The 15,904-nt window shown below is 41.3% G+C and overlaps 2 protein-coding genes across 4 annotated transcripts in view; one reads left to right on the top strand and one right to left on the bottom strand.

Moving 5' to 3' along the window:
• The window catches only part of cert1a (ceramide transporter 1a), a 23,087-nt gene extending 19,918 nt beyond the window's left edge, over positions 1 to 3,169 (top strand). The window contains exons 12-14 of the mRNA XM_010784528.1: positions 118 to 247; positions 1,389 to 1,521; positions 1,928 to 3,169. Coding sequence (XP_010782830.1) covers positions 118 to 247; positions 1,389 to 1,516 — 258 coding nt within the window. The 3' untranslated portion in view covers positions 1,517 to 1,521; positions 1,928 to 3,169. The remainder of the gene's footprint in view (positions 1 to 117; positions 248 to 1,388; positions 1,522 to 1,927) is intronic.
• A 916-nt stretch (positions 3,170 to 4,085) lies between these two features.
• The window catches only part of pip5k1bb (phosphatidylinositol-4-phosphate 5-kinase, type I, beta b), a 34,641-nt gene continuing 22,822 nt past the window's right edge, over positions 4,086 to 15,904 (bottom strand). For all 3 annotated transcript variants that reach the window (XM_010784492.1, XM_010784491.1, XM_010784493.1), the window contains exons 8-15: positions 12,104 to 12,306; positions 11,620 to 11,703; positions 10,787 to 10,835; positions 10,591 to 10,675; positions 9,514 to 9,672; positions 8,090 to 8,216; positions 5,977 to 6,100; positions 4,086 to 5,327 (exon numbers count right to left, since the gene is read on the bottom strand). In XM_010784492.1, coding sequence (XP_010782794.1) covers positions 5,325 to 5,327; positions 5,977 to 6,100; positions 8,090 to 8,216; positions 9,514 to 9,672; positions 10,591 to 10,675; positions 10,787 to 10,835; positions 11,620 to 11,703; positions 12,104 to 12,306 — 834 coding nt within the window. In that variant the 3' untranslated portion in view covers positions 4,086 to 5,324. The remainder of the gene's footprint in view (positions 5,328 to 5,976; positions 6,101 to 8,089; positions 8,217 to 9,513; positions 9,673 to 10,590; positions 10,676 to 10,786; positions 10,836 to 11,619; positions 11,704 to 12,103; positions 12,307 to 15,904) is intronic.

The raw sequence follows: 15,904 nt of genomic DNA, 5'->3' as shown, positions 1-15,904 counted from the left end.
CATTTAAGCATATAATCACAATAACCTTTAACCCCCAGGCCCTCTGTCAGATAGCTAGAGTGAGACTTGTGGCAGCTTGGATTTTGTTTTCATTTTACATTTTTGTTTTACTTCCAGCCCACAAACCGGTGCGTTCGTGCCAAAATCAATGTTGCTATGATCTGCCAAACGCTGGTCAGCCCACCAGAGGGGGATAAAGAGATCAGCAGAGACAACATCCTTTGTAAGATCACCTACGTTGCCAATGGTGAGTGTCTCTCCAGCCCATTAAGGTATAGATCTGGGTTTATAGATCTGCAGCCTACAGAACAAAGCACCTCCATCAGCATCAATCTAATAATGTACCTACAAGCGCCTCAAGATTAACTACAAACTAGTGTGAGTACCAGAAGGAAGAGTTTTAGCTGAGGCCTGACCCCTAATACATTTGGGTCAAAAGGACGTTTCTTGGGTGAAGATTGATGTTACTGTAGTTTAAACTGTACACACAACATCTATTGCACGTCTGCCTGTTCGATGCATTTAATTTGTGGGAGTCTTTACTTTTTCCCTGCAAAGGCCAAAGGACAGATGTTTTATGTCGTATAGATTGGAAAAAAACCCTGAGGCAAATTTATTATTTATAAATTGGGCTTTAAGATTGAAATGTGATGCAACTAAAACACCACAAGTTATCTAAACTACAAAAGAGAGATGGAGGAAAGCATGAATAATGTCAGAGACTATCTGACATTATTCATGCTAATTCACTGGCCAGCCGGTACAAACCATTTGAGTGAATAATAGCCTCAGGCCAGTAGGAGCTCAAATATCCCATCAGCCTAAATAAATACAGCTCGAGTGAGCACGTGAGAGGTTATCTGGGGGGATGTTTGTTTTGTTGACTACTGAGAAGTAGCTGCCAGTCAAGGAAACAAGTGCCTGTAGCTTGCTTCTTACTATTTTTTTGTTTTATGTTCATTCCTAATTATTATTATTATTGATGATGCAGTATGATCTTACTGAGTTGCTATTAGTTTGTGTTTGACAGCCTTTCCTCAAAAGATTCAGAACAACCTCACATGAGCCGGTCTGCTCTTTGTACAGTAAGCTGGACCGAGAGTGTGCGTGTTTCCGTCTCTCAAGTATTATTGCAGACTTTTACTTCCCATTACTTCCTGTAGGCGGGTTTATCGTGACATGAAGCTGCGCTGGAGAAAGTATCCAGAGCCAGTGTATTGTTTGTGAAGCGGGACAGGTCAGGGGAGTTTAATAAGACAATGCCACTAGAGGGCAGCCTAGACCTGTTTGTGTACAGTTTACGCTCACTGTGGGTTTAAGTTAGATGAATGGTGTTATTGTCAGTAAGCACACTCAGTTTCCTGATGATTTCCTCTTTGTGTCTGCAGTAAACCCAGGAGGCTGGGCGCCGGCCTCCGTCCTCAGAGCCGTGGCCAAGAGAGAGTATCCCAAGTTCCTCAAACGCTTCACCTCCTACGTCCAGGAGAAAACGGCTGGGAAGCCCATCCTCTTCTGAACGAGGTAACCAGGGGCAGTCGAACACTCATTACACTCAAGACATGGTGCTTTATCTGTATTTAAATGTAAGGGGGGTTCGTTTAGCATGAAACACTTGAAATAACTAAAGGAAAGTGAGGTCAGAGAAAACTATTTCTGCTAAAAAAAGTTAGCAATGCAGACCTAAACATTTCAGATGTGTGTATCTCACACTGCACTGTAACTTTAATGTTTTTATTATCTTTGCTTTTAAATTAGTGTTTTTTTAAATGCCATTTTATAATATGTTTCTTAATGTTTTTCATTTTTGTAAAGCACTTTGAATTGCCTTGTGTCGAAAGGTGCTGTATAAATAAACTTGCCTTAAAAAGAAATACAAAATAGTTCATCTTTTCTTGGATATAGATTTTTTTTTATCTTTTTGTTTCAGGCTTGCGGAGGGCCACGTTCGCCCAGTGGAAAGACTACATTGTTCAGTGTTGAACCGACGCTCAAAGACTACATGACCCATTCTCTTATCAATAAGAATGTGTTAAACTACTACTCGCAGGACCCTTTATCACCCAGGACGTCCTGCTGGACTCGTGCTTGTAGAAGAGACTGGTTTTACGCCTTTAACCCATCAGTAGTTGTCGTCCCGGCAACCATGTTGTTGGTCATGGGTACACTTGTAAGCGGTTTTTGAATTGTTCTTACCAATTATTTGCTTTTTTTTGTAAATTGTTTTGTACATTTCTTATGATTACCTATTTCTTGACTTTTGTTTGGGTTTGCTTTAATCACTAGTATTACAGCTACTTGTGTTGCTGCTGCTAAAGTAACTACCATGAGAGAGGAGAGTCGATTTTGACAAGAAAGCGTTGAGGTGTGGTGCAGCGTCTCCTCCTCCTGCCTTCTCCTGTCCGTCTGGTGATGACTCTCTTCGCGGTTTGGGGGGGGGGCGGGTAGAGCCGAAAACTTTGAAATCTTTATATTTCTAGATTGTAATGAAACTAGCTGTCAGAAAGCACCAGGGACACAATGTATTGTACAGAGAAAATATGTTTTCAGTTAGTTTACCAATGTGAGAAATGTGAATTGACTGTTAAATGCTTGAATTTGATTGCATTCATGGGCCAAGGACACCTGGAGCAGCAGATTGAGTCATGTTGGAAAATATCTTTGACACGGTTGAAGTGATAATCAATAATTGGATATAAGTGTAGTTGACTGTGGTCTATAGATGCTTATTTGCGGCCTACTGTCAGTGTGTATTTGTCTTTAAGCCCCACATAACACAGGTTTTGACAGTTGTTTTGCAAAAGGCCAGCCAAAGTGTCTCGTGTAAAGTTCCCTCTCTTTTATTGAGAGATGAGTGGATACGTTTTATAAACCCCTGATCTCATGAAAAATCATTCATGAGTGTCAGGTTTTTAAATTAGTCCCGCTGCTATTGAGCAAGATAAGGTAACTTTGTAATATGTTGAGTAACCTATCATCTACACCCCAGACTCTTAGTGATACTCTCACATTACATTTCACACGCCACACTACACTACAGTGCAGTGGCCTCTTGCCCTTTGACTGATAAACTACCCCCAGAATGCCTTGGACACCAAGATGGAAATCCAGGTTATATTTACTGTACAGCCACCAGATGTGCATTTATCAACACTGAAATGAAGCGGGGTGGGTGGGGTGGGGGGAGGGTCAGCATTTCACATCATCTTACCTCAAGATTTAAATTTACTTTAGATTGTATTTGATGAAATCGAAAGTTGGGAGTTTTGCAATCACAAAGAAATCAGATTTTCGGTCTAAGGGGTCAGAATTAAGGAAGGATCTGGATTATTGTTTTGCTGATGATTACAAGAGCTAGATCCACGAGCAATGTCAGCTGAAGAATGCGTTTAGCGTTTTTAATTTTGATATTTTGTCTGTAATCTACACACTTTGTATATTTCTAAGTTGTACATCAGAAGTGTTATTATTTGCACTAAATGTAATGCAATTTGACAATGTTCTGTAAATTAAAATTGTTACACAACAGAAGCAATAGCACTGTTTAAGTTTAGTAGTACTGCTGTGAAAGTGAGGGTCATTTCTTAAAGTGGGCCTATTGTGCTTTTTGTGTTTATCCCTCTCCTGTAGTATGTTATAGGTTTGTGTGCATGTAAATGGTCTGCAAAGGCTAAAATCCCCAAATTCCTTCCAGAGGGATTTTCTCTCCCACACACTGAAATGCCTCGATTGTAATTCTTTGTTTACTTCCGTAACATTGTGACTTTACTATGTAACACTCGTGGTTATATTGGCTAGCACTCCCAACACATTGCATGCGATAGTCATAGGCAAGGGGGTGGGACCTCTCTTAGCGGTTGACCAATCACAACAGTGCCGGCCAGCTAACCAATCAGAGCAGACTGTGCTCAGACAGAGGGTCAAAAGAGGTGAAAAATAAAGATCTTTTTGAACGTTAAAGCATGGAGACATGTCCCAGTAGAGGCACAACATATAAATTCAATCTGAAATTCTGCATAATGAGGCCCCTTTAAAATCCCAAAACAAAGACTTTTTCAGAAGCATCATAAGCTCAACAGAAGACCCTGACATTTTAGCCATTTATTTATACGAGTCTCTAAATATAAATATGCATTGTCTTTACATTCAGCGATTTATAGTATTTTTCAGCAAATGGTAAAATATTGAGATTTACATAATAAATTATGTTCTCAACCGACGTGTGATCGTGGAATTTAACATTTATAGTCGGATAGGGTCATGATGATGGCATCGGACAGCTTCTAATTGTAGGCTGCATGTTCCATAACTTCTTGAAGAGGACCCACTTTTTCAGTATCAAAGGATATCCTGAGTTAAAGCATCGTCAGTCACCTCACAAAACTATTAGCTCCACATCAAAAATGATCCACGTTGTTCCTTCACTGTCTCTGTACATGTAGCATCAAGGACTTACAGAGGTGTGCATTTGTAAAAGAGGAAATAAAAGTGCATATTCACATATCCAAAATGTGTGCTTATGTCAGGTAGCCCACCCACTAAAGCAAGTTCTTCAGAGAAAAATATTTCTTACAGTAATCATAACCGATGTCCAAAGTGCCTTTTTGATCGAGAGCGAGTGCACCGTCCCTCGGCTCTGTGCTTCATCAAAGGTCCTGTAACTGTCCTTCCTCTCTTCAGTTTATCGTCAAGGCATCGCGAACAACAGCCCAGTAAGGGAAAAAGGGTTTGCTGCTTGAACCACGTCACAGTCTGTGTTTGGCCTCCGGAGCTTCAGAATCCATCATGTTTGTTCATGAGAGTCTTTTCTCCTCCTTGCTGGCTTGTGTCACGTCCTCGTTCATCAGGGACAAAGACGACGTCATACATTCACTGTAAACATTTCTCTTCTCATCAGCAACATTGCAAACTTTAAAAAGGTCTGGTCAGCAGAGAAACACGGTCAATGAAATGTATCTACCCTCTCCTCATATGTATTAAGATATGGTAAATATCTGGATCTTTGTGTAGGCCATGGAAACAGAATACATATATAAAACTTAATGGCACTGCGTTGATGCATGCTCTAAAAAGCGACACAGCCTGGCGTTCATCACATTACATTAGTCACATTGTTCCTGCAGACGTCCGTCGCATGTCCGTCGTCGTGTCTTCTTTTAGTCCATCAACCGGTGGAGGATCTCTGTCTTTCTTTATGTGTTGGCAATACGAGTGGCAACATGGATCTAGCAGCACAGGAAGTCAAAGGCCAGCCTGGTTGGTTAAATGGAGTGCGGTGATTGTCTGATGATTGGCAGGAGGAAATGGAGGTTTTAACGCTGCTCTTTTCACTGTCAGGGACAAGAGAGAAAAGGGAGATCATCAATGTGGCAAAGGCCTGAAGGTGAACAAGCTGAACATCTAGGGGTCTTCAAACTTTTTTCACTGAGGGCCACATACAGAAAAATATACGAAGGGCTGGGCCACTCACTAGAGGTATATTGCCTCATAAATTAAGTTATAAGTTAGCAAAATCAATCAAATGTAGGTCAATTAGGCTTGATACTTGAATATGCTTTAAGAAAGATCTCCATAGGGTTTCATTTATTTTGTTAACAGCTCATCCCGTAAAACAGAAACGTCTGATTGCTTATAAGAGGAAATATGAAGGGTCTATTTCAAGCTTGTTATACAAATAGGTTAATGGGCTTTTTTCTTATCAACTTAGATTTGTTAGAAATAGTTTTAAACTTGAATTGACTTAATTTATTTGAAAAGTGCACTTATTAACACATGAATACACTACTGAGTAATATATGTTTACATATATAAATAAAACAAGTACAATCCAAGACAAGCACAAGTTTCATTTGTGGGCCATATTCCATACTTTTACAATCTGCTGAGGGTCGCATTTGGCCCCCTGATCTAGAACCAACACCTTTTTATAAAGACAAAACCTAATTGACCCCACAGGGACCTGAATGGAGGAACACTCACCAAGTACACATCCAGAACCGAGCCGTCATCGCGGTCTAGGTCCACATCCATGGTGCTCTGCTCCGAAGTGAGGCAGATAGCGCTGTCCTCCAGGGTGAACGTGGAGCTGGAGGCAGCGTCATCTCTGAAAGGGAACAATAATTCTTCATATTAACCTACGTAGGAGACACCACTTGGTGTTTATAGTCTGGGTCAGAGGCAGCTGTCCAAACAGCGCTTAGAAAGTGATGAGAAAACACAGCCTCCCCAAACAAATCACATACTATTGCAGAGAGTCTGACATCAAAGAGACAAAGAGATGTACCGACTGCGAGCATGATGGGAAACCTGTCTGCTGCCGGCCTCAGCGAGAGGCTTACAGTCTCACAAATGCCTCACAGGAAATGAAGAAAATCTCCTTAAGATTGGCCAGATGTGAACACAGTGACATAATGCAAGCCTTGCTGTGATGGTACAAACCTAAGAATGTAATTGTTGTAGAAAATTGCATAACCTTTACTTTGATTTGAAATTCTGATTTTAATACTTGAATACTTAGGAAAAACTTAAAAGATATGATTATTTGGTAATGATTAAACGATCCGACATATTTAAGTAACTAAAGCCCTGAGTGTGTTAACAGATAATTAATTGGCACCAATTTTTTGTGAATTTTTTTAATCCTACTTTAATAATTTTTTTAAACTTTTTTTTTCGTAAAATGCACTGCTTTTAACTAACTATATTTACAGAGTGGTATTAGTACTTTTATCTCAAATAATCTGAATACTTTTCCCACCACTCACTCAATATAAACAAAAAATAGAACATGAAAAATACATTTGGAAATAGAAAATGGCTTTACAAAATAATTCACAAATGTATCGGAGAGTAAAACCTACAGAGGCAAAGATATGTAAAAGACACAAAACCTCTTCACTTAAAACTTACCACCAACAAATACAAGGACTTCAACAATGAGAGCCTGCATCAACATATGAGTCATGTGACTAGGTGTAGCTTGACCTTTAGGAGAGAGCATTGTTGTTTCTCTACATTTCTGCCACTTGAGAGCGGTTTCCCAGGTATTTCCATCAGGTGACTCCCTGATAAAGAATGTGATTTTTACACTTTTATGACTTGTGAGAAATTCAAAATGAAAGCCAGGTGGAGAGGAGCTCAATCCCACCCTGACACATCACACCCCCCCCGAGGTGTTAGCTCTGTAACTGGGACACCGACTGTAAGACAGGGCTGATTGTTGGTGGGTATATATACAGTTGCCACGCCACAACATTGTCCTCTTTTGTCCCATTGTTTCTGCAGCATAATGGCACAAAGTAAGGCCACGTCAAAGCCCCTGTTTACATATTTATGAAAACAGTTGACAGAACAATGTCAGCGCAGTAGCAGGTGACTGATGAAGCCTCAGAGAGCGAGCTGAACCTGACACCGCTGGACAGAAGGACAAAAGGACAGGGGAAAGACGGGAAACACATAAAGGGTGGAGGACAACGTTTTAAACGGCAAAAGGCAAATTAATCCTAGCCACCCTGATGATAGAGTGTAACAAAATAAATGTGGTGTAGTTGTATTACAATCTAATCTTTTATTATATTGTAATATAGTATGATACATTGAATGAATAATAATAGAAATTGATGTGAGAACTTCTGGCTGATAAATAAGCCAGTGAAGGCTTTCAGGCCGTTCATTGGAAAAAGGAATGTTGTGCTTTATGAATATTCCCTTTTTTCTGTCTTGTAAATGTAACAGTACCCACCATCACATCACGTGTGTGTGTGTGTGTGTGTGTGTGTGTGTGTGTGTGTGTGTGTGTGTGTGTGTGTGTGTGTGTGTGTGTGTGTGTGTGTGTGTGTGTGTGTGTATGTATGTGACCAGGCCAGCTGAGTCACCTACTCCATGACGCACATGTGATGTACTGTAAGAGCAAAGGTGGCAATGACGTAGGAGTGTGTGAATGGGTGTGTGTGTGTGTAAGGCGTGGCAGATGTACTTGCCTTGCTCCTGGCCTTTAAGGTAACCTGCATCATTGTTTTAAGGTTGATAAACGACACACTCCATCCATAAATCAACACAGAGTGTCTTCATGAAAGCAAAGTAAACACAGTACCTCTCTTCGGTCTTGTTTTCCACGCTGACAAAGATGGAGGAGGTGGAGATGGTTCCCATGGAGCAGCCCTCGTAGAAGGACGGGTTGGCGGGGACCAGATCGGGGCGCAGGTACGAGCCAAACACAGCTGAGAAGAAAAACACATCGATTTCATTAGGGTACAAAAAGTGCACACATACCTACATTTTCCATCCCTGTATTTGAGTTTGACCCCTGATGCCTCGTCAACATCTTTTATACTCCATCCCTCCATTTTAGATTTCCTTAAAGCTTCTTTTGGTCTCCAAACTCAGCTGAAAAGAGACTAAGACTGACTTTTGAAAAGCTCTCATATCAACATACAACTTTTTGTATTATCCACGATGACGAGTAAACTGAACTTTTCTTTGTAAATATGTCTACTTCTCCTTATTTTGAGTATACACACATAGACCAACCGACATCCACTGCCATAGATTTTTACATGTTTCCAAAACGCCCCATTAAACAATCAGTATGATCAATACAGCGTTTTATAGTTGTTGAAATCTACCAGAGGAAATCCTTGTATGTCCTTTGTGCTTTCCATTGTAGAGAGTTTAGCCTAATGACGTAGACAACGCAGCACATGAGGATCTGATTTCAGTTAATTAATTAAATGGTTCCAATAAAACTGACATATATTGCTAAAAACGACCTCATGCTCCAGTAAAACAGATTATCTCTGCCCTCTTTTGAGACTGATTTGGTAACCGTAAAAAGAGAGGGTCAGGAAGTGTAAAAATATAGCTTTATAGTATGTTGCGTCACAGGTGGAGTCATTGGAGGGGGAGCGCTCGGTTGTAAATAAGAACGGCTCGTGACCCGGTGGCTCCCCTTTCCGCTCCACACCCTTGTTTCTTCCGGTGTTGTGTTGGGTAACACTCCCACATCATGACAAACACAAAGGTCAGACGATGTCGCTGCCACAGCTTTTCTCCAACATCTGATTTCTATATATTTTCTAACTGGGGGGGGGAAGGAACTCTTTTAATTTCTAAAGACACACACAGTTCTGTATCTGATTGGCTGCATTTGGCCTGCCTCTGTTTCCTTTCCATTAATGCCACACACTATATCAAACAGTGATGGCTGCCCACTGGGACAGCGCTCAGAGGACAACATTTTTATGGCCGAATTCAAGTGGCTGTTTATGGCCTCATGTGCTGTGCTCTAATAAGCCATAAAAACTAGAAAAGGACTCACGTTTAAATGGCAGATTAGGAGGCAGATAAGAGAGGGACATGTTGAAGATAATGGTAAAATTTCACAGGCCTACAATCGTTCTGAGTTTCAAACGAGCTCCTTAATAATTCAGGCTGTCTTTTTAGCATCCCTAAATGTTCTCAGATACAGTATAAGTTGTCACAGCCAGAGTGAGGTGGTCCTTGTTGTGTTTTGTGTACCTTGTCCGTCCAGACTGGCCAGGCTGCAGGCCCCCCCCAGCCGCTCCCTCCTGTCCTCCTCGTTCCTCTCATCTGCCTGCGACGAAAGGATCTCCTGCGAGGACGACTTCAGAGCCGGGATGGACGTACGAGTCCTCTTTGAAGGGGAGAATCGAAGCGCTGCAGAGCAAAAACGTAGCAAGTGAGTGGAAAGACAAGAAAAAAGAGAGCGATGAAGGTTCAGAGAAGCAGAAAAAGAGGAGACTAGGACGATTATACCGATTGAAGCAATGTCCAGTTATTAAATTGTTAAAATGCTAAATGATGATTGCACAAGTGTCCCCTTAGCCATCCTTATGCTGTCTAACAAGAAGAGCATGAGTTAAATCCTTTCCTGTCATCTCCCGCTGACGGGACTTGGCGGCGCTTAATAGCACGGCTAAATCCCCAAATCTTTGCCTTCATTCACACAGGGGGGTCTCGCAGGGTTGCATAACAACATGATATTATATTAGATGTTGATGTGAAGTTCCACAACTACATCCTGGCTCGACCTACAGCCATGCCCAGTCCTCAGGGAATTCACTTCAAGAAGATAATTGACCTATTTTTTATCCACCTCATTGGGTTTTGTAACCTTTGTAAATGCCAGACAACAAACTCAATCTGTTTTTAATCTCCTAGCAGCATGTTAGCCAACACAGAACCAACATGATGTTCCTAATAAAATGAAGTTATTGTCTAATGAAATCCAAGCTGACATTTCTACACATATTAGGCCTCAAATGCTTGTACAAAAGCTAACTATAGAAACACAATAACAGGAAAGAAAAGAAAATCCTCTGTCTGATCAGGCGGACAATACAAGGAAACACTACTCACTATTTACCTTAAGTGAATTTCCACTAATCTAATGATGTAACAGTGACACACAACTGCTCCGCAATAGACAGTAAAAACTGGCGTCATATTGACTCTACTTATCAGGCCAGGATTTCCTACCTCCCACTGCTGCCCCTTCTCTTTGTTTGTTTGTTTGTTTTTACATGCAGGCAGCTTTCCCTCCCATGTGTGACGACGATGAACCCGCAGACTTACGCTGAGTCTTCCTGAAGACGCGTGTGCTCATGAACTTGAGGAAGCGACTGGCATAAAACCCGGGCCGGTGCACCGAGACGGAGTCCTGAGGACAGGCAGAGAAAAAGCTTTCATCAGAAGGCCGGGAGTAGTATGTGACCACATAAAAGGCTCATTCATGAAAGCACTGGAGTCAGATTTGAGCATATCGACTTACGCCATCGTACACCAGGGCTTTCCACGAGTGCTCCAACTTTTTAATGAACCTGGGGAGAAACAAAACAAGAACAAGCCTTGTCACAAAAAATGTATCCGCTTACCCAACAACTTCCTCTTTATGCTTGATCAAACCAGAGTCTATTCCCCCTTGGCACAATGCAAACTCAGGTCAGGTTTTTTTTAGCGTTAAAGCAGAAAATACATCAAAGTTTGAACTTATGTAACGTTGTCTCTGAAACAGGCTTCCAGAGGAGACACATTTGGTCTATTCATCTTTCCTCCCTGACCCGGCGTCACCCCGCCCACTCAGTGCGCATTTAATGCCTCGACCAACCAGGCAGTCGTAGATTTATTTGATGCTTTCAAATGTCCACAAGTTTGAGAAGCCGATGAGCCAAAAAGCTTCCTCCTGGGTCACTCGAGGCTTTTGCTCTCAGGAAGGAAAAAGAAAATCAATGTGTAAATAAAGAAGACTTATAGACCGCTGTGTCCATCTCAATCGTGTCGGATAGAGAAAAGGTCCTTTTAGGAGTGCGGTAAAGTGGCTATCCATCAATGCAGGGTAATAATTCAACATTAAGAGGTCTGGTAGTAGGGCAATCGAAGCAGTTACTCTGAGGGTGATGCCATGCTGCCATACTCCTTAGTCAGTCTTTAACTATTCATGCCCATTCCCATTCATTGTCCCATCTGTATTGGCTATTGTTAAGACATTTGACTATTTCTGCAGATTAGTCAGATCTAAATGGATTAAATGTCAAAATCATTAAAAGCACTGGTATTGGGAACGAAAGACAACAGCAGGTTATATAACCTCATAACGATCATTACCTGTATGACTGCAGAATATCTATGATGCCCAGGAAGATGAACAATTTTTCTTCTTTGTGTGTTTTGGCAGGGATGCCACCCATCCTAAAACAGAGAACAAACCCGCAGTCAGATAACAGCTACTGTTCTTCTTCTTCTTCTTCTTCTTCTTCTTCTTCTTCTTCTTCAGTGCTTGAACTACTGCACAAATGTTTGAAGAAGAGAGGCACTTACAGTATTTACATTTGTGTGTATCGCTGTAAATACGCAGACCAGTGGCTGTGTTTGCATTTGTGTAGCTATGGTTATATGAGAGGCTGGCTGTGTGTTCACTGTCTGAGTGCCCTTTGCGAGGTATGAGCACGGTTGTATAACTCACTCTATGAGAAATAAGGTGGAGATTAAAAGGGAGACAGAGTGTGTACTCCCAGATATGTGTGCAAAATGTGTGTGTGTGTGTGTGTGTGTGTGTGTGTGTGTGTTTTCCCCAGCTGAGTCCACTCACGTGTCGTCTGTGGTGAGGGCTTCAGCAGCCTTGCCGTCTCCCTGGATGGACTCCATGGCGGTGGAGTAGAGCACCCTCTGACCCACAGGCCTCCTCCCGTCTCCCCCCGCCTGGCCCGGCTCCCCCCCCTCCCTCTGGCTCTGGTCCAGGACGTGCACCCCCAGCAGCAGACTGTAGTCCATGATCTTAAAGCTCTCCAGCACCTACAGCAGGGGCGTCAAACTCATTTTTAGTTCAGGGGCCACATACTGTAAAGCCAAATGGGCAAAAAGTGGGCCGGACCAGTAAAATCATAGCATAAAAACCTTATAAATAACGACAACTCCAAAATGTTCTCTTGGTTTTAGTGCAAAAAGTACATTCTAGAATGTTCACATTTAATGAACTATCTTTTTGCAAAACATTATGAACAACCTGATATTTTGAAGTGCAATTTGAACAATATTATGCCTAAGTTTATCATTTACACATCTTACAAATCACAGTGTATCTACAAAGACACAAAGAATGTAGTCACCGGTATCTGGAACTGAATATTATATTATTTTACTTTATGATCAAAACCAACGGTCAAGATTTAGAAATTATTTTACATTAATTTCCACATATGTGTTGCAATCCTGACCACCTGAACTGACACACCAACAACTAACTAAAGTGGGAACTATTAAGGAAGGTTAAGTTATCCCCCTGCCTTGTAAATGTATAAAATGTATACAAAATACATACAAGTTGTGAAAATTGCAGTTTATGTCTTCTCTGTAATGTGTACACTTTACAAACTCATCCCTTATGTTTGAAACCCCTGACCTAGAGCAAGTAACAAGACATGGAGTTGTTACAAAAAGTGTCCTTGGATAATGAATGGCACAAGCCGGATTGTAATAACGGGATATTTGACACTTTCTATCAACTACCAAAACACTTTTATAACCCCCACACACGTCAGTGCCTCAAAGGCTGTGAGCTAGCAGAAGGAAATCTCAGTTTGAACCAGTTTTGAGCTGAATAAACGAGGTGTTTCTCCACAGCGAGCCAAGTGTTACACATTGACCTTCAGGAGCCTTTCCCCCAGTTTCCCAGAGAGTCTGTGACTTCATGTCTCCTAGAGCTCGAGGGAAGTAGTCAAGGAGAGAGAGAGAAGCAAGAGTTTGATCTGGGAAAAGGATAAGAGACTGCCAAGTAGCCAGGCTTATGTTAGAAAAAGTTGTTCTACTGGTTTATGTGGCAGAGAAAGAGAAAATGAGTTATCAGAGAGAGAGAGAGACGTGAAAGGTATTTACTTTAGAGAATACACTTTCTAATCGATAGAATTCATTATCAGAAATCAGTCTGTCTCAACAGCTTAATGTGGGTTTGTTTATGTGATCCAAAGCCACAGAGAGTAGAGGGGTGAGGGAAGGCTAGGCTTGTTAAGAATCTGCCAACATTACAGTATAGTGACTAAGGAAGTATCATTGCCAACTATTTTGATAATTGGTCTGTGTATTTTTCAAGAAACAAAGTCAGATTCCAGCTCCTTAAATGTCCTCTATGAGTGTAAACTGAATACTAATGACTTGTGGACAAAACAAGACTTGTGAGGAGGAAACTGATTCAAGACAGTTTCACTATTTTCTGATATTTTATAGACCAAACAACTCATCGATTAATTGTGAAACAAATCATGCCTATCCATAAATAGCACATTCTTAAGCCTAATAGGATTAGAAGCTATACAACTTGTGATTTAATCAAAGGGAGCTGTGACCCAGAAGTCGGAGAAAACTGGCCCATTTTTCTTTTTTGGATGAATATGAGATCAATAGTGTTTTGAAGTTGACCTACAACTGCCTCTTATCCTCCCCTAGATAATCCATCTCCAATGCATAGTAGATATTATTAGTTGTAGTTTTAAACCCAGTTTTTATCTGTCACACATGGTGGTGTATAAAAGTAATAGTCACGGACATTCATACTCAAATACACAGACACAAAATAGACTTAATGACCGAGTCAAACAAACACTGGGGCTTTTGTCTGAGCTTTGCATTTACCATATCAACAATTTGCATCCTTTCACTCAAACTCCCCCGGCCTATTCAAACTGCATCCATTTTGAATAGAGCCACACACACCATGCTGCCTACAGAAGGCCATCGCTGCGTCCTGGCCCCGGCTTTCCCAGGCAAACAATCAAATCGTCACAGCTGAAAGAAAACAGCTGCATTTCTGTGGTTGTTTGTGCAAAAGATTTTCAACGGATATTCTGCTTATATCTACAGGCACGGGTAAAACGTCAGCAGTAAGTTGGTGGAGTAACACTTCTGCTTCTTAGAGGCCGAGTCTGCCCTCCTCCACAGCTTCTCACAGTTAATTGGAAAGGCTAATCCTCACTTTATCACAGCATCCCCTGGTCTTCAACATATCTCGGATGTTTCTCAGTATATTCCACCCCGAAGCACTTCTCCACCCATATATCTCTGTGGTAGTAGAGCTTACTCGTGTGCCCCACTTTGCAACAACACTAATTCACAGCAAGCTCTCCAAGATCTAAGCGTGACAAGACAAAACACAGAGCCTCTATTACTCCTTTTTGAATCCAGTTACAATCACACGAATGTTCCTGCCATGATATGCATCTACTATTAATTCAAACAACCTGCTACCAGTGACACATCATATTAGATTACGGACATGTTGTATTTACTGGAATGATAACAATCGATGATAACATCTCCATATTGTGCTCTCAGCAAACATGATATTCGCCTGGTTTTGATTTGTAAATATCTTTAGGTTTTTCTTACTCTTCTCTGACAGCAATGAAAATAATCAACTTTTAACTATCGGTGAAAAAAAACAAGAAATGTGAACACATAACCATGGTTACTGGGAATTCATCTATGCAGTTTTTCACTATTGGCAGATTTTATAGCCCAATAAATAGTTTCACCAATTGGCAAAACAATCAGTAACATTCATCCATAATGACAATAACTACTAGTTGAAGACCTGTGTATTTACCAGGAGTTTTCCATGTGTATAAATGTGGTTAAGGATCCTGTTGAAGCCTCCCTGACTTCTGAGTGCAAGGTCATGGCCTTGGTTTCTCCGCAGCTGAGAGTGAGAGAAGCTATTGTTGTCACAGGATCCCATGGAGGAGCAGAGGGCGAGCCATACAGTAAACGGTTGTTTATGATTGGCTGCTATACACTTGCTGCTATGCAACTCATTATTGTCCAAGAATGCATGCTTTCATTGTCTGATCATTAGTTCTTCACTTGTTCATGCATGTAAGCTCTTATTTCCCAAATGATCAAACAGAATTTAAAAAGGTACATGGATTTTTCTGTTTGCGTTGTCCCCAACATGACGAGGTCTCAACAGCTTGACATTTTCACACACACACACACACACACACACACACACACACACACAATCCATCTCCCTCTCTCTGTGCAGCAGAAGAGTCCAACATGAATTATTAATGCCTCTTGTTGTTATGGCATTTGGAGAGTATCAGGGGAGCTGCAGGGTAATGGAGAGAGTAGATTTCAAAGGAAATAAATGTACCCTGTGTTTCCGTGGCAGTGTACCACATTACAGAAATATCATATTCCTTCAAACACAACATGCTCATCCTCCTCTTTGTCGCATCGCTTTCTGCTTCAACTCAACTCTGACCTCCCACCGTTCCTATGGAAGAAAAATCCCAACCCTGAGCGCTGGAAAAATATCTAAAATGTGTTTTTCTGAGGCTTCACCACATGAACTTTTATCGGACAACAATCCCCTATCACTTCCTCATTCCCCCCCCCA

The sequence above is a fragment of the Notothenia coriiceps genome, unplaced genomic scaffold, assembly GCF_000735185.1.
Source record: "Notothenia coriiceps isolate Sejong01 unplaced genomic scaffold, NC01 NC01_scaffold00026421, whole genome shotgun sequence".
Lineage (NCBI taxonomy): Eukaryota > Metazoa > Chordata > Actinopteri > Perciformes > Nototheniidae > Notothenia > Notothenia coriiceps.
Note: the sequence above shows the minus strand (reverse complement) of the source record. Positions and strands in the feature narration are given on the sequence as shown.